Here is a 22,409-nt window from a genome sequence, read left to right on the forward strand (position 1 = left end):
GTGTGGCCCTGGCTCCAACAGAGGAGGAGTGACTAATGCTGAAGTCCTGGTGGTGAGAACTCACGGGATACAAGTCTGTTGCTCTTAAGACCCTATTTCTCTCTGTTTTCAAAGTTTTTTAAAAATTGAGGTAAAATTCCCTTAACACAAAAGTAAAGTGTCCAGTTTTGTGGCATTCATCATACAGTTTTGACAACCATCACCTCTGTTTAGTTTCAAAACATTTTCTTCACTGCAAAGAGAAATCCATACCCATTAAGCTGCCACTCCCATCCTCCCCCCAGCTCTTGGCCTGCTTTCTCTTTGTGGCATTAGCTCTTGAACTCGGGTTGCACGTAAGCAGCCCAGCCTCCACTTCTGGGGGAGAAAAAGGAGAGCAGGTTTCTCAGGGGACACAGCCCTGTATGTATTTATCTGCAATGAATGCACAGATCTAAAGTTTGAGTTTTGATGGAATTATACACTGTACACCATAAGCCAAGTTGCTGCCTGCCCCTTTAAGGCAGCCCCCTCCCCACCAGGGCAGCCACTGTTCCGATTTTTCACCATAGACTATTGCACCACTACTTGAACGTCACATAAATGGAACCATGCAGTATATGCATTAGTGTCTGGCCCCTTAATCTCAGCACAAGATCTTTGAGATTCATCCACATTGTTACTGTATCAGAAATGTGTTCCTTTTTCATTGCCCAGGAGCATGCCTTGATTTGGATGGAGTACGGTTTGTATATCTGAATGTCTGGGCGGCTTCTGGTCTTTCAGCCCTGCATCTTGAGGGAAAACCCTGGCCCTGGGCTCCTTGCTGCCCCCGCCACTGCCCACACCACCACTGGGCAGGGAGGGGAGATGCATGCATTCGGGCCCCCAACTCCCCAGAAGAAGAAAGGCGGCAGAACCGAGCAGCTAGGAGCAGAGGGGTGGGAGTCCCGTGGATCTCTGCTCCACACCTGGCTCTCCACTTGCCAGCTGTGTGGCCTTGGCCAGGTGACCAAACCTCTCTGTGCCTCAGTCTCTTCATCTGTAAAATGAGTTCATGATAGTACCTACCTCATGGGAGTGTTGGCAGGGGACATGAGATGGTGTATGAAGGGGACACCGCATGATGCCTGGCACATGGAAGGCGCTTAAGAAGTAATAGCTAAGAAATGAGAATCTCTGCCCGTCTGCACGGGCGCTGAGGCACATGTCTGAAATCCAGGCTTAGGCAGACCAAAGTATAAATAGCTACCCATCCTCCAAGCTGGGGCCTTACTCGGGCATTTTAACCATGTTCCCCCATGCTCTTTTCCATGGAAGGTTCTGGTTTTTTACCCGCAGGAAATGCAGGTTTCTAAAAACCTCCTCTAGACCCCCTGTCTAGACCCCGCTCTAGACCACTCTTTTTTGAAGCTCTTTATTCCTGTGGAGCGGGGAAACAATCGGGCCTCATTCACCTGCTCCTTCAGACAACCCAAGTCTCGGTACCAGCCGAGAAATCATAGCCACTCCATAATCAGCACAAGTGGATTAGGGTTTTTAAAAAAAAATACAAATTGGAAGCAGCCTCTACTGATGACTTAATGAACTGAACAGACCTGTGAGGAGTCATGGACTCTCACCTCCCTGCCTTTACCGAGCCTCTCCAGCACCCCACGCCCCTGGGAGGAAAGGAGAGGGCCCATGGAGCACCAGCGTCAGGGGGCAGACGGGAGTCTCCGTTTTCTAATCTGCCAGTAGTGCCCGCGATGGGCGGCTGATGCGGAGCACCCAGCACTGGTGTCGTGGGACGATGTTCACAATGACACACGGAAGGGAAGGTGAGATCAGAAAGAATGCCATCCATGGGGGAAGGAGCATAGGTGAATCTCACTTCCTTCTTTATACCTCTCTGAGTTATCTTTTTAATATATATGGAAAGGGCTGATATTGCTTGTACAAGAAGAAAGGGCAATAAAGTTATTTTCCTTTCTGAAGGTTATATGAGATAATGGAGAACTTACTGACATGTGATCGAGGCTCAATAAATGTTTCCTTCCCAGGGAAAGAGCAAATTGACATTGGTTATATCAGGGTGAAGGGGTTATGGGTGGTTTTTTTTTGTTTTTTGTTTTTCTTTTTTTTTCCTCTCCCAAGTTATCAACAATGATTTAAATCAGAAAAAAAAAAAAGTTATAATAAAAATAAGGAAGTAAAGTAGTCATGATTCTGTATGGTTTGAGTCTGGGCAGTAGGTACTCTGCTGTTGCCAGCACAGCATGAGAACCACAGAAATCCCACCATAAGTGGGGTCCCACCCTCCCAATTCCTGGAAGAACTGGGCTTCTGAGGGTGGTGTCCACTGTACTGCCTGGATAAATAAGAGGAGGCTCTGGCCTCCTTTTTCTTACGAGGAACAAGAAGGTTAACACAGTTCCTCTAGAGTCTTAGCTGTGAGACTCCAGAATAAGGACCCCTCATCCCCACCTCAGGCAGCGCTAGTAGTGAAGAATCTGCCTGCAGTACAGGAGACACAGGTTCAAACCCCAGGCCCAGAGATCCCATGGTGAGGAAAGGGGCAACCCACTTCAGTCTTCTTTCAGGGGCAATCCCATAGACAGAGGAGCCTGGCGGGGGTCCGTGTGGTCCGTGGCGGGGTCCATGTGTCTGTGCGGTCACAAAGAGTCAGACACGACTCAAGTGTAGGACCGTCCATCTGTCCCTCTCTCACCTCTCGGGTCCCACTGGATACAGCCTCAATGCCAACAAGCTACAGCAGCCTCTGGGTAAGGCTGTCAGGTTTAGGATGCCCAGTTACACTTGAATTTCAGAAAAATGATGAATAATTTCCTGAAGTATACCCCATGCAATATTTGGGGCATACTTAGAATTTGGTTTTTTAATTTTTATTTTGTATTGGAGTATAGTTGATTTACAAGTGTACAGCAAAGTGATTCAGTTATACATATATCCATCCTTTTTCAGATTCTTTCCCCATACAGTTTATTACAGAAAACTCGGTAGAGAAGAATTTGTTGTTTATCTGAAATTCAAATGTAACTTTGCTTCCTATACTTTATCTGGCAGCCCTCATCTGATGGAATGGGGGTGCACTGTATTCACCCTGGATCTTGAGCCAAAATTCAGTCTCAGGAATAAAAAGGGATTCGTAGTCCTTGCCTGCTCCTTTCACATGCTGGAATTGTGCTTTCAGCCCGGCCTCCTGCACGGGGCTCCAAGTGCAGCAGAGAGCACCGCCTCTCTGAGGCCGGACCCTGGGGTACCCCCTCTTGTGACGTTCAGTCTTTCCTCAAGACAGGGTGACTTAGCCCCTTTTTATTTATTTTTATGGTTCCACTATATATTAAAATTATTTTTTAAGTAGATAAATTAAGATTTTTAGTTGGAGTTTCAGTATCAAGCTCTCAAAAATTAACAGAATGAATATACAGAAAAGTATAAGGGTACAGTAGACCTGAAAAGCACCATGAACCAATTCAACATAATTAGGATTTATACATTTTTCACACAACAGTAGGATACAAATTCTATTCAGGTTCCCATAGACTGTAAACTAGGAGACGCTGGACATAAAGTACAATAATTTCATGGTCTAAAAGTACTGAAATCATAGCGTCTGTTCCCTCATCACTGTGGATTTATGTTAGAAAGACTTCCTTGATGGCTCGGTGGGTACAGAATCCACCTGCAATGCAGGAGACACAGGAGACATGGGTTCGATCCCTCGGTCAGGAAGATCCCCTGGTGGAGGAAATAACTTAGGCTTGGAGAAGGGAAGTATCTTGGTTTGAGAGTGACAGAACCAGGATTAGAGGCTAGGTGCATCTCCCTTTAGTTTGGTGGGTCTCAGCCTTGGCTGCACATTGAGATCACCTGTGGGGGGGTGGGGGGATTGTGGCTCTCAAAACTCCACTTCCCAGGCTGCACCCAGGCCAATTAGATCAGAACCTAGGGGTTGGCTCCGGGCATCCAGGTTTCTTAAGGCTCCTGGGGTGATCCCCAGGTGCAGCTAGGACTGTGATCACAATGATCCTCTCTGCACGAGCTCCTGTTCCTCCTCCCTTTCTGGTACCGAGTTGAGTTCCTCAGACCTCTAATTCAGGGCATGGCAGCATCACACAAGCTCCTTCTCTTGTTCTGACTTTTCTGCTTCATCTCCAATCCCGACTCCCACTCACGCTTTCCCCTGCCCAGATAAGCACCACTCTTGATGTTTGGCATAAGTCCTTGAGCATGTATTTTTAAAAAATACATAGAGCTATTTTGTATGTTTGGCATGCATAGGTGGATGGTATCATGCTAAAGATCTTACTCTGTTTCCCTTTTTTCACTTGCCCCATTTTAAGATTTATCAGTGTCTGTCTGTCTGGTTCCGTGTTTCCTAACTGACGGATACCTGGGTTGCCCCCATGCAGACAGCATTACTGGATACATTCTTCCCCAGGGCTGCCCTGCGGCTGCTGGGGTTACATTCTCTGGGGCACTGATCAGGATGGGCTTAGTGGGGTCCGGAGTGGTCCATCCTGAGAGCCTGTGATTTCCCTGGATGCTCCTCTGGACCAAAGAAAAAGAGCAAATTACTTTCTGCTGAGTCGAGCAGTTCTGGGACCCAGGAGAGGAAGGTTCAGCCAAGTCATGCACACCTGTCCCCCTTCTCCTGGCCCCTTTTTCTCTGAAGAAGCCCTTTCCCCGAGCTCTGGAGTGGAGGCCTCATGCTGTCCTGAGGCAGCCCTGTCCCTCTTGTGGGCAGCTCGGGAGTGGTCCACGTCAGGGCCACTGCCCAGTGGCAGAATGCTGGTCAGAATGAATATGGGACACCAGCCCAAGGCCACAGCATCACAAACTGTGCTTCAGAAACCTTTGCTTTCAAGAGATGAAACTGGTTCAATCTCACTCAAGCAAAAATAAAGGAAATTAATGTCTCATGGACTGCAAATTCCAGGAAGCAACTGCTTGTTAGCCTGGCTCAATGCAGGGGCCCGAGGAATAGCACCCAGAACATCGGCCTGCCTCTACTTTCCTGTCTTTGTGTCATCCTCCAGCAGGCTTTCCCTTTGGGGTGGGGGCAAGGCCACCAGTATCTCCAGTTCCATGTCTCGTGAACTTAACAAGTCTAGCAGGAAAGCTGCTGCAATCTCAATATCTGGCCTCACTGATCTCCATGGCCAGAGGGATGAGCTAGAGGGACTGGCCAAGTTAAGGCTCCCTGCTCAAGGTACTGAGTGGAACGGGGCGGGGAGAAGTTCCCTCTAAAGAAAAGCTGGTGCTGAGACCAGAAGCAGCAGGGACTGGATGCCAGAAGCCAGTAACAGCAGCTCTCCAAAGGCTTTATATGGGAGTCATTCACTGACCCCAAAGCCTTGAGCCCTTCTGTTAACTTATTGGACCTACTCAGCCCAGGCACCATTCTGAGGGCTTTACCTGGTGATGACCTCCAGTCCTCACAAGAACCCCATGAGACAGGAAACAGTTTTGTCCCCATCCGCACACCCAGCATGGATGGATAACTTGGCCAAGGTCACCTAATGGTTGGTGGTTCCAGAGTCAGTATCTGTTCATTAGGGTTATGAACAAATTATGTGATAAAGACAAACTTGTCGATCTAAATCATGACCTGCTGGTCTGAGTGCATCACTCCATGCTGCAGATGAGGAAACTGAGGCCCAGAGAGGGGTAGGGACCTGCCACCTCACCAGTGGCTGTGGGGGGTGATAGGGTGTGGCCCGGGACGCAGAGAGGTGCCTTGGCGTGGGACCTGTGAGCACCAGCATCAGGCTGGCAGTAGTGGCTGCCGCTGGCTTCATCCGGAGCCTGATGGGGACCGGCTCAGAGCAATGCGCTTCGGTAGTTACTGTTTCCTTTACAAACAGCCCAGCCCAGCGCCAGCCCCGCCCCCCCAGTCAGGCCTCCGCCTGGCAGGCTGGCCTGAAGGCTTCTTTCCCCTTCAGGAGTGGGATCACCGCTCTGTGGTTATGTCCTACTAGGGGCCCTGCAGGCCCACTGTGTGCTGGGTGCAGCGCAAGGCACATGGTTACTCTTTCCACAGCTCTGCCATCCGTCCTCCCCACAGGCCTGGGAGGCGGGGGTGGGGCTCCCCACACTGCAAGGGGAAGCTGAGGCCACAGCCGGCACTGCCAGGGACCAGCCGAGGTCTGTCTGTTGACCTGTCCAGCCCGCCTTTGGTTGGCAGCTAGGCGGCATGCAGAAAAGCGCAGGCTCAGTGCCCGACATCCTCACTCCATCTCAGTCCCCAGCACCCTGCCTGCTGCCTGCCCTCCCGTGCCCATGGTGGAAGGAGCTCTGCTCCTGCCCCCTCTGCCTGTTCAGGGACACTCTCTGGTCATTTGTCCCTTTCTCCAGCCTCCCGCTCCCTCTCCGCAGAACCATCCCCATGAGCACACACAGGTAGCTCCCATCTTTAAAGAAAATGCCCTTGACAATCTCTTCCACTGGCTACTACCATTTCTCCGCTCTCCTTCAGAGCGAAACTTTCTTAAAGGTGTTGTCTATACCACCCCCTCCCGATCCCTGCTTCAGCTCAGCCCAGTGAAATTTAATTAAAAAAAAAATGTTGAATGTGAAATTAAAAAGACACAAATAGAAAGCAACTTTCTTTAACATTGTACAAAACAGTATGAGTAGACCCCAAAGGAAATGAAACATTATCACCTTTACACCACCCTCTGATTTCTCATAATTACTATTCAAACAATAGAAAGTATAGCTAGCAATTTAAGAACTGGGGAAGAGATGAGCTCAAAACCCTCTGCGACCATGTTTGTTCTATGCTGCGTATCGCAGTGCTTCCAGACAGTTTCTGCTGTTTCTGCACTGACACAGGACTGCAGTTGTGGGGAAAACTGAATCTGCTTAGGAGCTGAAGGACACAAGAAATGGTGGGTCTGTAGCCTGGTGTATCGTCCATTCAAACAGTGGGGCAGGTACCAGCCGGTAATTTTTAGGTTCTGCCAACAAGGCTTTCTCTTGAAGTTAAACCAAAAACAGCTGCTTATATTCCCAGGCTTTGTCGTATGTGCAGCAATGGATGGATCCTGAGGAGGTTCAACACTTGATCTCTACCAGTTACCCACGTAGTCATCAGTGATCCGATCTGGCCTGACTCACCCCACGCCCCTATCTCGGTCAGCGTTAGCCCTTCAACTTCGTCTTCTCCTGGCTATGGCACCCTCAGGTGCTGCCAAGCCCAGAGCAGTTGTCCCCATTCTCTCACCAGGCCTCGCTCCTGCCCCAAGTGCCATAGCCAGGCAGGGAGGAGCCAGCAAGTGGGCCACGGAGGAGAGGCCCAGGAGGTGGAAGGAGAACCAGGAGCTCTGGAGGCCTGGGGCCAGAAGCAGGGTGGCGAGGCAGGAGAGGTGTTCCCAGCCGCCACAGTGACACACGGGCAGCCAGTGCTCGTGGACCACCAGAAACCCCTCTCACTCCCATTTTATGAAATGTCTCCCTCATGTACCAAAATCTGGCTGCAGCGGAGCCGTCCCCACTGCTCAGTGGGCTTTGGCCTTGTGCTGCCAAGTCCAGAGTGGTCGTCCCCATTCTCTCACCAGGCCTCGCTCCTGCCCCAGGTGACCTCTCCCACCTCCTGGGCCCCTCCTCCATGGCCCACTTGCTGGCTCCTCCCTGCCTGGCTCCACATGCTAAAAGCCCCAGGATTCTGTCCTAGGCCCTCTTCACTCTCTTTCCTTCTCACTATTAAAGCGTCATCTTACTTAAATATGCATGGAGAAAAGTGCATAAACAACCGTACAATTTAACAACTGCTAAGTCGCTTCAGTCGTGTCCGACTCTGTGTGACCCCACAGATGGCAGCCTACCAGGCTCCCCCGTCCCTAGGATTCTCCAGGCAAGAACACTGGAGTGGGTTGCCATTTCCTTCTCCAATTTAACAACTGAGGCAAGGCGATTTCTATTTCAGTTCAGCTCAGTTGCTCAGTCATGTCCGACTCTTTGCAACCCCATGGACTGAGCATGCGAGGCCTCCCTGTCCATCACCAACTGCCAGAGCTTGCTCAAACTCATGTCCATTGAGTTGGTGATGCCATCCAATCTTCTCATACTCTGTCATCCCCTTCTCCTCCCGCCTTCAGTCTTTCCCAGCATCAGGGTCTTTTCCAATTAGTCAGCTCTTCACATCAGGTGGCCAAAGTATTGGAGTTTCAGCTTCAATATCACTCCTTCCAATGAACATCCAGGACTGATTTCCTTTAGGATGGACTGGTTGGATCTCCTTGCAGTCCAAGGGACTCTCAAGAGTCTTCTCCAACACCACAGTTCAAAAGCATCAATTCTTTGGCACTTAGCTTTCTTTATAGTCCAACTCTCACATCCATACATGACTACTGGAAAAACCATAGCCTTGACTAGACGGACCTTTGTCGGCAAAGTATTTTTTATCATCTCCCCTCCTTTCTCCAGATGATCTGGCCCTTGAATCCCATGTCTAAGCTGCTGGCTCCCAAATCCATATTCCCAGCCCTAATGCCACACGTGAACTCCAGACTTGCCCTGCCTACTCATATCTCCTCCTAGCGTCTGAAGAGGCTTCCCACACAGAACACATTCAGACAGCCGTCACAGTGGATGGCACCACCCACTTGGTGCATCGGTCCAAACTTCAAGAGTCATGCTTGATTTCTCATCCAGCACCCCTTCTGTCAGACTGTTCTGTCACGTCTGCCTCCAGGACACATCCCAAAGCAGCCCTTCTGAGACACTGAAGTGACTGAGGGGTGGGCCCTTGTCTCCGGTTCTTCAGTCCTCATTTTCATCTTCACAAAAAGATAGTTTCTTTCGTGGCATAAATTCTGCTTTACTGCCAGGCCCAGACATGGTTGACCTGAGAAAGCCAGGCAGAAGGGGAGGAACTGAACTCCATCGCAGACCAGCAGCAGGCCTGGAGGTGGCCTAGAGAGAGTGGGAAGTCAGGGCACCATCCCAGCTAATCCAGCCTCCACGTGCCCCACCTGGGACTGCTGCTGTGTGGCGGTGCTTGGTGGGTGATCGTGGAGGAAAGGGATGCCTGTTGGATGCTTCCTCAGGGAAATCAGGTCCCTTGGGGACAACAGCTCCACCTGGCCTGGGACTGAGTTCCCGCGCTGGGCAGCTCAAAGAACAACAAAGATAGCTACATCTGGGGGGCAGTATTGCTAGTCATAAGGAGCCTGGCTTACGAGTCACAGCCTGAGATGGAATCCCATTTCTGTCAACCCTGGCTAGGTGACCTTCAGTTACACTCTACCTCACAAAGCCTCAGTGTCCTCCCACCGTGAAATGTGATTGCATGGGATAGTGGTAAGGACTGCTAGGGATAATGAACACATGGAGTTGCTTCTGACTGATGCTTAAGTAAATGGCTGTATGTACTTTCACCAGGTCCAGAGAGCATGTTTGGAGTCGAGTCACAGGTTAGAGCCAGGCAGTTTTGATAAGCTTCCGAGGTGGTCTCTTGATGTGGCTGGATTTCTGCCTGTAGCCACCTGTCTGATTTCTCCAGAGAATCTTTGATAGGTAGATTCTCAAGTGTCAGGCGTAAACCAGCACTCTGCCATCCTGGGCCTGTCTCACTCAGGGACGATGCCTGATGGGGACAGAGCGCCCTATATAAAGCAAGGAGACCCAGCCTTTCTGAGGGACTACTGGGGGCCAGGTCCGAGGTGAAGTGCTATCACACACTCTAACACTAGCCTGGAAAGCAGACCAAGCTTGCACTGCTTCCGACTTCACACATGCTGTTCTTTCTTCTGGAATGCTCACGCTTCACCCCCAGCCACCATTCCCGCAGCCTTTGTGTCTTGGCTCCAAGAGGGCTGTTCTGACCCATTCTCAGGCCCCACTTCTGACCTTCGATACACTCAGAGAATACCAATTCTGTCACTGCCTGGCTGCGGGACCTGGAGTAACTCACCTCGCCTCTCGGAGTCTCCGAAGTCCCCTACTGGCATGTTCCCATTTTTCCAGCGTCGTGCGATGGCAGCTCTCACCTGTGATGGCGGCACTCGTCACAGTTTGGAAGAAGAGTTAGTTTTCTGTCAGATGCTTCATTACCGTCTGTCCCTCCCACTGGAATGGGAGCTCCGTGCCTGCTTGTTCTCTTCGCCCAGGGTCCAGCACACTGCTTGGCACATGGCAAGCACTCTATACATTTTGTTAATAAATGTTGAAGGAATAATGATAATTAACATCTTTTGAGCACTTACTCTGTGCCATGCTGTGCTAGACTCTACAAAAGCATCTAATTTAACCTATGTAACACCATGGGTAGGAGTGTGGAGGGCAGGTATCACCATTATTCCATTTTAAGCTGAGAAAGTTGAGATTCCAAGAGCTGAAGTGACTAACCTACAGTTACGCAGTCAGGAAGGGCTGAAGCCAAGACTTGAACCTCAGTGTAGCCATCTCCAGGCCATGATCTTGATTAGGGTGCTCTGCTGAAGAACGGGCTCTTCCGTGGAGCTCTTAGGGGCAAGGAAGAAGAGCTCTGGGCATGGCCTCACAGGATGACTGTGGTAGGCAGGGAACCCTGGGAAAATGCATTACACCAAGAGGCTCCTGGAAACATCCACTTGTCTTAAATGCTTCTTCAAAAAAAAAAGTGCTTATGTTAGTCTACTTTTTTTTTTTTTTTTCTGATTACATAATCAGTTGTTTTGTTGAGTCGCTAAGTCATGTCTGACTCTTTTGCAACTGTAGCCCACAGTTGCAATCCTCTGTCCATGGGATTCCCCAGGCAAGAATACTGGAATGGGTTGCCAATTCCTTCTCCAGGGGATCTCCCCAACCCAGGGATGGAACCCATGTCTCCTACATTAACAGGTGGATTTTTTTTTACCACCAGCTCCTAGGGAAGCCCCAGAAAATCAATATCTGTTCATTAAAGAAAAATGAGAAAATCTGAAAACTCTTAAGAAGCAAATTTCTACCCAGAGACAATCACCGTCAAATCTCTATGTATTTCGTTCCTTGCTGTGCATCCCATGCACACATTTCCCACATAATTAGAACCAAATCATACAGTTTAGTATTCTTTGTTGTTCAGTATCAAGGCATTTTCCCACATTGTTAAATATTAATTGAAAACTTGATTTTTAAAAATATCAGGGGTTTTGATAAAACTTTGTAGTATCCATGTTTACTGCAGAAAAGTTGAAAAATACAGAAAAATCTGAAGACAATTCCTCATAACCTTACCCACCCTCATAACCTTACCTGAGAAATAATAACCATTAACATTTTATGTTTTCTAGACCTTGATATCCTCTGCACATATAGTAGTATAGACAGATAGAGACACACACACACATATATACTTCTTCTAAGGACCAAACGGAAATCGTTCTTCTTCCTTCATGTTATGGGGAAGCATCCTCTAACACAAGACCAACTCAAACGTCCACAGAGCCCAAGCAAGTAGCCGAGATGGGCAAAGGGGCCAGCTCAGGGTCGTGGGGAAAGGGAGCGAGCTTTCACCCACTGGTGACATGCTGGGATCCAGACCCTTGCGTTACCAGAACTGATTTTCCAAAAGAGGCTGCAAATCCAGTTTAAAGTGAAATATCCTGAATCACAAGTCTTGGCCACTAATTTTAAAAAAAAAATTTTTTTTTTTAAAGACCAAGTGTTGATTTGTTTAACAAACCAACAGAAGGGGGAAAGAGACATCCATAGCTTAAAAGAGACCAATGACAATGAGTGGATTTTATTTGGATCTTCATTCAAACTGGGAAAAAAGCATATTCTCACACATAATATTGACAGGAAGTCTTTAAATTTGACACAGACATGCTGAAATTTGTAAAGATAAAATGGCATGTCTAGGATTTGCTTCAAAATAATAACAGGAGGGAGAATGATGGGGGCATCAATGAAACAAGATTGGTCATGAATGATAACTGTGAAATCTGGGTAAGAACCAATGATTAGGTATGTTTTCTATAATCAATTGTATGCATTTTTTTTTTTCAAAAAGTTTGAAAAACAAAACCAAGGTAGAACACCAGTAGGCCAACCAGACAGGTCTGTGAACCAGCATCAGAACTTGGATGGCCTGCCCTGTACATGGAGGGAGTTGTTCAGTCCCTCAGTCATGTCTGACTCCTTGTGACCCCGTGGACTGCAGCACACCGGGCTTTCCTGTCCTTCACCATCTCCCAGAGTTTGCTCTAACTCACGGCCACTGAGTTGGTGATGGAGGGAGTCGGGGTAGGGAATAACGTATGAGGCTCTCACCAGGGGTTCGGGCGTGCTTTTTGAAAATCATGTTTACTGTTATGATTTAATATTTGAAAAACTAAAGAGAAAGAAATATTTTTCCCATGATATAAGTGACAGAATGCTAAGAAAATCTTAGCTGGAGTGGTCCAGTTTTAAAAGTTTGAGAAAACACTTTTTCTTGCTTCATTTACTTGTTAACAAGAATATTTTTATCACAAAAACAATTTCAAAATAATTCTTTCTTTCCCTGATATCTCTTACTGACCGGCAGTCAGACTCTTCTAGAGACCTCATTCACTTACTCATCTAATATACTACATAATAATGAACGCTATCTGCCAAGCACTCTGCTAAGCCCTGAGACTTGGTGGTAAACCGACTGTCACAGACGCTGCCCTCTAGGGACTCACGGTGTAGGTGGGGAGATGATCAACAAGTAATCTACCAAAGCATGAAGACCTGTATTACCTGAATGACAAACACTATAGATCAAGAGCATTTTTTCATATTACTAAGTTACTCAAAAAATATTTTCATGACTGTGACTTTTAAAAAACTCCCCCTTGGTGTCCTGTTCTATAAAATGAGTCCCTTTCTTGCAGAAACCTTACACATTAAAAGTTCGAACAGCACCCAGGTACCGTGCTCCCTGCTGCAGACACATCAGTGAGGAGGACAGGCCTTTCAGAGGCAGCATGGAACCCGACAGCCCCGGGCTCCAGTCCTGACTTTGTCACCTAGTTGCGGGGCGACCTTGGTCATGTTCCCTAGCCCCTGTGCCTCAGCTCCCTTCTTTGGTGAATGAATGGTGGGTGGTAACGGTACACACCTCAGAGATAGCATGAAGACTAAATGAGAATCTGTGAAAAGGAGCGTAAAGTAACGCCCTGTCAGAGTAAGGCCACAAACTCAAGGGTTTGCTCCTTCCCTTGGAGCTTATGTACTCGTTGGGGAGACAGACAGTAATGATTTTTAAACGCCCTTTAAATCTTCAAAATCGGGGGGGGGGGCGGGGGGAGGGAGCAAGAAGAAGGGGCAAAGTAGAAGAGAGAAAGGAGGGAGAGGAAAGGATGGAGGGATGCGAGTAAGAGAAGGAAAAAGGGATGAAGGGCCTGGTCGGACCACCCCAAAGATACGATTATGCCAGTGTGCTCTCGGGGCGATGCTTAATTCAGTTTTACGCACCGGGAGATCTTAAATAAGCTCAGGAAGGAATCAGGAAAGGAAACTGGCGGGCCGGGCGGGGTGGGGCGCGGGCCTGCTCTGCGGGGTCGCGCTCACCGCCCTTCTTCTGCCCTCCTCGCGCAGAAAGCGGGTTCGCCGACACGCTGACGCCCGCGCGCCTCGGCCAGGCCCGTTTCAGCGCCTGCCTGCCGCCCAGCAGCCACGACGCGGCCAACTTCGACAACAACGAGCTCGAGAACAACCAGGTGGTGGCCAAGCTGGGCCACCTGGCGCTGGGCCGCGCCCCAGGCCCGGCCCCCGCCGACCACGCGGCCGCAGCCATCCCGTGCGGGCCCCGCGAGCGCCAGCGGCCCTCGTCGTCGCCGGCGCTGCTCGAGGCCGACCTGCGCTTCCACGCGACGCGCGGGCCCGACGTGAGCCTGTCGCTCGACCGCAAGGTGGCCTGCGCGCCGCGCCCCGACGGCGGCCGCACCCTCGTCTTCTCCGAGCGCCCACTGCGGCCCGGGGAGAGCCTCTTCGTGGAAGTGGGCCGCCCGGGGCTGGCGGCGCCCGGCGCGCTGGCCTTCGGCATCACGTCGTGCGACCCGGGAGGGCTCCGGCCTGCCGAGCTGCCCGCAGACCCCGACGCGCTCATCGACCGCAAGGAGTACTGGGTGGTGGCGCGCGCCGGACCCGTGCCGAGCGGCGGCGACGCGCTCAGCTTCACGCTGCGGCCCGGCGGCGACGTGCTCCTGGGCGTCAACGGGCGCCCGCGCGGCCGCCTGCTGTGCGTCGACACCACGCAGGCGCTCTGGGCTTTCTTCGCCGTGCGCGGCGGCGCCGCCGGCCAGCTGCGCCTCCTCGGTGAGTCCCCCGACTGCGCGTGCGCGGGGCTCGCCCCCGGAAACCCGGCGCCTCTGGATAGGTAGCCGCTCCTGCAGCCGCTGAAGCCCAGCCAGCAGTCCCCCAGACTTGAGCGCGCAGCAGAACCGTCTGTCCTCCACTTAGAGTTTCCGATTCAGTAGGGGTGGGTCCCCAGAAGATGCATTTTAACCAGGGCCCCGGGGATGCTCATCCCTGGACCACACCCTGTCCATACCAACCCAAGTAACCCGCTGGTGTTAGGACCTGGCAATTTTTCCCCCCATTATTATGCTTTATTATATGCATATTTTCACATTATATAGAGTATGTTACGTGCCAGAGATAAAGAAAATACAGCTACATTTAAAAGAGGAAAATGAGAATAACATCATCCACAGAAAATAGGGTGCAGGCTGGACCCACCACGTTTTCAGATTGATTTTTGCATTCATTCATGCCGCACATAAACACGGAGTGCACCCCGCCTGCAGCTATGGGCCAATCCGTGAGCTCCCAAGATGGGCAGGGCAGAGGACTGGATACAGACCTTGGACCTCCTCACATCCTCTCTGGCACCCAAATGGAGATTTGCACGGTGTGATGTTCGCTACAGCAGAGGGGCTTCTCTTTGCTCCAGCTTGGTGAAGCCGGGCTGGTGATCAGGGAAGGCTTCCAGAGAGCATAGCTCTGTTTTCAAGTTTTAGAAAGTCCAAACAATGACAGAAATAATGAACGCTTCATATGTCACATCATTCAGTTTGATCCTCCTGATAACCCTGTAAAACCAGTATCATTATCCATGAAGATGCCTTCAGTGTAGAAAGGGAGCGATGACCTGCATCGTGCGTTTGTGAGGATGAAATGATCAGGTGCATATAATGCTTTTAGCAGGTAACTGCCACATGCAGCGTGTTTAGTAAGTAGCATTAGTAATGACAGTGACTTGCTGTTTAACCGAGGACAGAGGAACAGGGTGGCAGTGGTTGTCATTTGGTTGGTTTGGGGTTTGTTTAAGGGACCATCAAATACAGTCATCATTTCAGCCTGAAATAAGTTGCCTGAGTTCCCACTGGGGCTTTGCAAGAACTAAGCCTCGAGTCCTTCTCCCTCTCCCCAGCTCCCCTAGGAGAACCAGAATGAGCCTTTGAGTGGTCAGGAGGAGAAGATAGAACAGCATTTAGAGGCCAGAGACTTGCCCTCCTGATCCCTATCTGACAGCAGCTCTGGTGCTGTAATCTGTCCATCAGTCCTCTAGTAGGGCACAGAACGGGGTGTCTCTTCACGTCAGAAGTAACCATCATTTCCTGAACCAACAGTTCAGGGAAGAAAACCCATCCACGTTGAACCCTAGTCAGGAGTCTTGTAGTTGCAAGTAACAAAACCCCACTCACGGTGCCATAAGCAAAAGGAATTTGGGGAGTACCCACATACCTTAGAAGTCTGGGAGTGTATTGGATGGATTCAGGGACAGCTGGATCTAGGTGCTGAGAGTATGTCATCAGGATTCTACTTCTCTTTCCATCTCAAAGCTCTACTTTCCTCTATGTTGCCTTCCCTCTCAGGCACACCCTACAGCACCAGGCTTTTCTCTCGATGGAATGGGTCCCTTCTTTCCTAGTGGTGCTAGTGAAAATCACAGAATTTGGGCTTGCAGGCCTCGCTTGAGTTATGCGCCCTTCACTGGTAAAGAATCCACCTGCAATGCTGGAGACCCTGGTTCAGTTCCCAGGTCAGGAAGATCTGGAAAAGGGATAGGCTACCCACTCCAGTATTCCTGGGCTTTCCTGGTGGCTCAGATGGTAAAGAATCCACATGTAATGCGGGAGGCCTGGTTCAATCCCTGGGTTGGGAAGATTCCCTAGAGAAGGGAACGGCAACTCACTCCAGTATTCTGGCCTGGAGAATTCCATGGACAGAGAGGCCTGGCAGGCTATAGTCCATGGGGTCACAAAGATTCGGACATGACTGAGCGACTTTCACTTCCACTTTCCTTGAACCACCATTGAGACCAAGGGTAGAAGTTCTTTCTTATTGGCTTGGCCTGGATCATGTGCATGAGGGTGAAGTAGGACCTCCAACAAAATTCCAGTGGTGTTTCTGAAACAGGAATGGAGGTCAGGCAGACACAGACCAGATGTCTACCCCACTTGTACGATGCCATCAATTCTCAGCAGAATCCTATGCAGTAGCTCTTGTTCTCCATTAGATCCATGTAGTGAAGGTGCAAAGCAGTAAAGAGCCAGGGGCTAGCAGAGCAGAGCCCACCTCCCATGTCCCTGATGGATTCTCTGTGGTCTCAGGAACCCTGCAGTCCAGCCCTGCGACCACATCCCCATCAGGGTCCCTCAGCGGCTCCCAGGACGACAGCGACTCCGACATGGCCTTCAGTGTCAACCAGTCTTCCTCGGCATCTGAGTCATCCCTGGGTAAGGACGTGTGGACCCTCGGGGGTGCAGGGAGATGGGCTGCACTGGTGGCTGTGCCAGCCCCTCCTGCCCTTGCCCCAACCGCTGCACCCTTTCCTGGAGGGAGGACAAACATCTGGACGTGGTGTTCCAAAGGGCGATAATGGTGCTCGCTGCTTGGGGGGAGGAGCATAGGAAAAGGGGCCAAACCCAGAGGAAAACTGAACGCCGTGTCTCCCAGAGTTGCCCCCCATGGCTTCTGGCACAGAAGCTCTGCCCTCGTGGGGTTGCCCAGCAGAGCCCACCTGGGACCGTGAGTTGAGGTCTGCCTGTTCTCCCTCTCTGCAGTGACGGCACCCAGCTCCCCGCTGAGCCCACCAGTGTCGCCCATGTCCTCCCCGCCAGAGCTGGTGGGCAGCAAGAGCAGCGAGTGCACCGTGTGCTTCGATGGCGAGGTGGACACAGTCATCTACACATGCGGACACATGTGTCTGTGCCACGGCTGTGGCCTGCGGCTCAAGAGGCAGGCCCGGGCCTGCTGCCCCATCTGCCGGCGGCCCATCAAGGACGTCATTAAGACCTACAGGCCGTAGCCTGGCCCGCCCACGGGCCTTGACCAGAGCAAGGTCAGCTTTCTGAAGCCCACCCCCTGGGCCAGGCAACCACCATGGCCGCCAGGGAGCCCAAGGGCACTGCCATCTCGTCCGCCACCCTGCAGTGGTGGGCATGGCGTGACAGTCATGGAGATGAGGCCCCCGGGGGCCTGAGTTCAAGTGAGGGTTGCTTCTGGCCTGAAAGTGCTGTGCCCCCAAAAGGCCGTCCCCCGGTGGTCTCAGCTGGGAAACTGTCCCGCGCGCAATGCCTCCTGCTGGGGTTGGTTGAGTGTGAGTGTGAGAGGGGGCGGGCTGAGAATGACTGAGAGAAACCCATTGGTATTTATCCAGGGATCCTGGCTCTGGGAGGTTATTTAACACTAAGGAATGTGCAATCTGGAGCCCAGACGGCAGTGGGACAAGAAGCTGTTCACTTTCTGGGGCTATGACGTCAGCTGGTTTTGAATATACGGAACCCGCACCTAAACAGAACTCCCACGGATGGTATAGGAAAGGGACACTCAGATTTTCTAAGGCGAGGGAAAAATAGCTCATTGTTTACAGCTCCAAAGCGGCAACTCCTTGCGGGGGGCGGGGGGAAGGTGGGTGGAGAACCTAAAAGAACAATTTGCTTTTTTAGTATCTAACTCAGTCTCTCAGTCTCAGAGAGCAGTTTTGAGGAGTGCTGGGGCCAGAGCTCTGGGTGGTGTCCCCTCTAAAGCCTTGTCACCCCTCCACCCCCAGACCACCTAATAGTAAGTGCTACACCCCTTGACTCCACCCACAAATGCTTTCAGTCTGTACCACCCTCACCATCTGCAGGAAAATAAAACAGCAGGTCCCCTTTTCCTGGGGGCGGGAAAGAATCCTAGACGCCAGTGAGCCCCCTGGGGTTGGAAAGGGCCACTCCTCAGCTCTCCACATTTCCTGCTGAAATGCTAGGCCTGGCACTCGCCAGCAGCTGTGAGCATCACCAAGGTGACCTGCTGCCAAGTAGAGGGAGGAAGCGCGGCTTTGCCACCATCTTTGTTCTGATTCTCAGCTCATCTTCCTCTGCTGATTGCTGAGATGTTAACTGATTATTAGGATGTTAGCTAGGAACTGAGACACTCTGAAAATGCTGACCTTGTGACTCTCCCCCTCCCCAGGGCAATTTGCTGGGCATTTTCTAGGCCCCTGGCCCTGCTTCCCCTCCCTTACCCACTCACCCCTGCCCAGGCCCGTCTCTGCAGACTCCCAGACCACGCCTGGGTTGACGAGTTGGCCAGCCTGCAGTTCCCATCTGGGCCCCAGTTCTGGGCCCCACCTTCCCTGTCTTGTGCTGTATCTTTAGGGAGGGCCCCAAGCCTCTCTGTTTCTCACTTCCCGATCTGTCTAAGAAGAAACCTAGTACCTGCCCACTCCGGAGCTCTTGGGAGGACCAGCACAACATTCTACAAAGCCCAGGACACCTTGTGAAGAACAGGTATTTTTAGCCCAGTTCCTAATCTGTTCATCTATTGAGGAAGACAAGCAAAGGAGGACGTTCAGAGTTTATGCATTCATATGACACATTTTGCCTGGTGTCTGGAGGCCCCTTCTGTAGATCAAGTCTCCTAAGGCCAGTCAGTCCATGCCCTTGTGGTGCTCCGGGTCTTGGACTATCTGCTTCTTCACCTGGTATTCTGACCTGCTCTCAGCTTCAGAAACCCTCCTCTTGCCCCTGCAGGAATCCCTGATTGTTTGTTTGTTTGTTTTTTTCCCTTGTGAACTTGGGAACTACATCCAGATTTTAATTTCACAGCAGAACCTTCAGGGGAGCAACTGACACCTCACCATTTGCCAGATTAAGAGTCTGCAAACCTAGGCAGTGCTCAGCAGCCAGCTGAATTCTTTTCCCCCTCATGTTGGGTGTGGGCAAAGCCACACACAGGCCCCAGGAGAGAGAGCTCATCACCCCCCTAGGCTGGTGTTCTCCAGGCAGCAGCTCCCCTGGCTGGACTGAGCCACAGTCACAGCCCCGGAAGTCTCTGCAGCCAGCGCCTCTCTCCTGTCACCTCAGGTTCCAGCCGGGCTCAGTGCAGCCACGGCCAGGAATCCAGGGACCTGGGGCCTGGACCCAGGGCAGACCAGGACGTGTGCCTGGCGACTTGTCACCTGGGAAGGAGGGAGCTCGTGGCCTGTGTAATTCGCTCTGCAGCCGCTATTAGTAGCATCCCCATTTCCAAGAGGAATTAAAGGGGTGTTTATCTGTTCAAAACCAGACATTTCCAGTTTAGACATTTCCTCTAAACTGATTTATTCAGCACTGCAGAGAAGCTGCCCACACTGCCCTCTAGGTTCTGTCTGGAGAAGGGGCAGGAGTAAAGGGACAGGAACCATGCTCCTTTATTTGGCAGCCCTGTGTGCCCTGCACGGCGCTGCAGAGGTGTGTCCCCACGTCACCCTGCGAGGCAGGTCTTTGTACTATATTGAAGACACCACCGATTATAAAATACACCATTCTGTGTGCCACTAAGGGAAAAACACTGCCAATTTTAACTGTAAGGTGCCACAGCTATACAACTCATTTTATTCAGACATGTTATGTAGAAAAGCTGTGTTCTTTACAATCAGTGGAATCTGCTATTACCCCATTTGGCAGGTGAGAAAACTGAGGTCCACGAAGTGAAGCAGGAGGTGGCAGGACTGGGCTTCAAGCCCAGTGGTGCCTGGTGCCGAACCCCACACTCTCCACTGCCTCTCCCCAGGTCCAGAAAGCTCAAGAAATCGCTTGAGTTTTCTTCCTTGAAGCTTACCTGGGCAGCCCCTGGAGAGAGCCGGGCACATGCCCCTGTGTGAGGGTTCCAGCCCCAGACTGACGCCTCTTTGCCACCCAAAGCCTGGGAAGACTCCTGTCCTTTCTTTCAGGCTCATCTGCCCACTGCCACCTTCTCCTGGCCTCTTCCTATTATATGTGGGCACCCATCTGGGGCAGCCCGGGGGAGAGCCTTGTCCTGTTCACCTTCCTGGGCCCTGTGACCACCACCCTCTTAAGCAGGGCCCCCTGGGGGTGGGGAGGGGAGACCAGAAGATGCCCCCTTTGTTGTGATCTGGTGCCACCAGAGAAATCTGGCTGTTTCCAAGTCAAGACAAACACCTTTGTCTAGCCCGCTCTCAGCCTGGGAGTCTTCTGGAATTTAGCTACCTGGGGCAGTGCTCCCCGAAGTGTAGCAAGACTTCTTCAGCCATCTACAACTCCTGGTCAGCGTGGCCTGTGTTCTGGACACAGGGACGGGAACTGGGTCAAAAGACAAGCCTGCGGGCAGCTCGTGGCGCAGAGCAGGAGGTGGACAGATTTGTAGACGTGTATTTGGCCCGTCCAGTGCTGGGTCCTGTGATGGCACATAGTAGGTACTCATTAAAGGTTTCCTGAGTAGTCCAGAGATCCGGTTATGAGTGTTCAAGGATTTGGTAAAACATCATGTACACGTGCACACAGTCATTCAGTGAACATGTGCTGAGCGTCTACTGCCTGTGGAGTACAAGGAGGACCAACCGAGGGACAGGAGCCCAGCTCTGACATCAGAGGAAGGACATCATGAGACATTTGGGGCAGAGTTCGAGGGCTCTCTTGGCCCTTCTGTTGCCTCGGGGGTCTATCTTGGTCAGTACACAACTGCTTTCCAGACCCAGAGACCCCTGCACACTTCAAAAATCCTTCTCTGCATTAGGAATGCCGGGCACCTTATAGGCAGCAAACTTCTGCTGAAATGGCCTTTGGCAGAACCATTCAGGGCCCCACCAACTAATGATTGCCTTCAGGCCTTGCCAGGGAGGGAGACGTGGGGAGAGGGCTACCTGCTACTGTCAGGCCTTGGGACTGGTGGCTGGAGATCAATCCCCAAGTGGCCAGGGAACCCGCAGTCATTTCCAGAACAGGCGTGTACAGAGTTGGCAAATGAGAGGCAGTCTCCTTCCGCCGTTCAGTCTGGTCTCTGCCCTGGCTCTGGCAGAGAGGCTCTGGCTCAGGAACACGGGGCCTCTCTCCGTGTCTAATTGTCTCACCGTCTTTCTAACGAAATGACTTGTACAACAATCTGTCCGTGCCTTATGAAAGTGTCTGTGCACTTTTAACCCTCTTTAAGAGCAACTTTAAAAAGTGGGCCAGGGACTAGCATACATGGTGGTGTTCTAGAGATCTGTGGTGATCACTGAAGCTTCTGCCTCGTGTGTTTGATGTTGGCGTGAAGAAGTGTATGTTCCCCACTCCACCCCTCCACTACCTGTGTACAGACCTTTTAAAAAATGTGTTTCTCTTATTTTTCTGATTCGATACTGTGACCTCTCTAACACAGACTAATCTTTGGGGGTCTATAATAAAGGTTTCCAAGCCTGAGGGCAGTGGGTTGGGAAGGGTTTGCGCTGGTCCTGCGTGTTGTGCTTTTGTGTGTTGTGTGTTTCGATTTGTCTGTTTTTATTTGTTTTATATTAACATAATTTTCCTGTTTAAAAAAAAAAACAAATACAACTTTGGCTTGTTAAAAAACAAAGTCTCTTCAGGACTGTTTTTAAAAATCACAGTTACCTACATTGTCGGGAAGTGGAGGTGAGGGATACAAATCATTGCCCGCCTTGAAAAAATAATTTGCAAAATGTCTATAGAACCCTGAGCATATTCAAACCTTTTGCTTAGGAACTCCTAAGAAAATATCCTCAGGAATTAATTCTTATTGAGGATAAGCTCCATATTTAAGGATGGTCATTACAGCATTATTTATAATAATGAAAAACTAGAAACAACCCTAATGACCAACAACTAGGGTTTATAGTTGTCCCTCATCATTCTTTGCTCACAGGATTGGCTCCAGGACCACCACCACCCCACCTTGGGATAGCCACAGATGCCCAGATCACTTATATAGAATAGTGTAGTATTTGCATTTGACTTATACACACCCTCTGTATACTTTAAATCATCTCTGGAGTACTTACAATACCTAACACAACGCATATGCTATTTAAATGCTGCCCGTGCAACAAATTCAAGTTCTGCTTTTTGGAAATTTCTGAAACTTTTGTTTCAAACACTTTCCATCTGAGGCTGGTTGAATTCACAGATGCAGAGCCTGCAAATACGGTGAACCAACTGTTCTTGTCAGAGATCTTGGATGCAAGTGACAGAAACCCAGCTGGCATGAAGACTGGTTCAAGACGG

At 50.7% G+C, this 22,409-nt stretch overlaps 1 protein-coding gene across 2 annotated transcripts in view; it reads left to right on the plus strand.

The window, feature by feature from the left end:
- NEURL1B (neuralized E3 ubiquitin protein ligase 1B) overlaps positions 1–21,363 on the plus strand; it is a 44,479-nt gene extending 23,116 nt beyond the window's left edge. The window contains exons 3-5 of one of the 2 annotated variants that reach the window (XM_061393218.1): positions 13,516–14,235; positions 16,536–16,661; positions 16,989–21,363. In XM_061393218.1, the coding sequence (XP_061249202.1) occupies positions 13,516–14,235; positions 16,536–16,661; positions 16,989–17,233 (1,091 nt within the window). In that variant the 3' untranslated portion in view covers positions 17,234–21,363. The remainder of the gene's footprint in view (positions 1–13,515; positions 14,236–16,535; positions 16,662–16,988) is intronic. The other variant, XM_061393219.1, reaches the window with a different exon arrangement.
- Positions 21,364–22,409: the final 1,046 nt, after the last annotated feature.

The sequence above is a fragment of the Bos javanicus genome, chromosome 20 (assembly GCF_032452875.1).
Source record: "Bos javanicus breed banteng chromosome 20, ARS-OSU_banteng_1.0, whole genome shotgun sequence".
In the NCBI taxonomy this organism is placed as follows: Eukaryota; Metazoa; Chordata; class Mammalia; order Artiodactyla; family Bovidae; genus Bos; species Bos javanicus.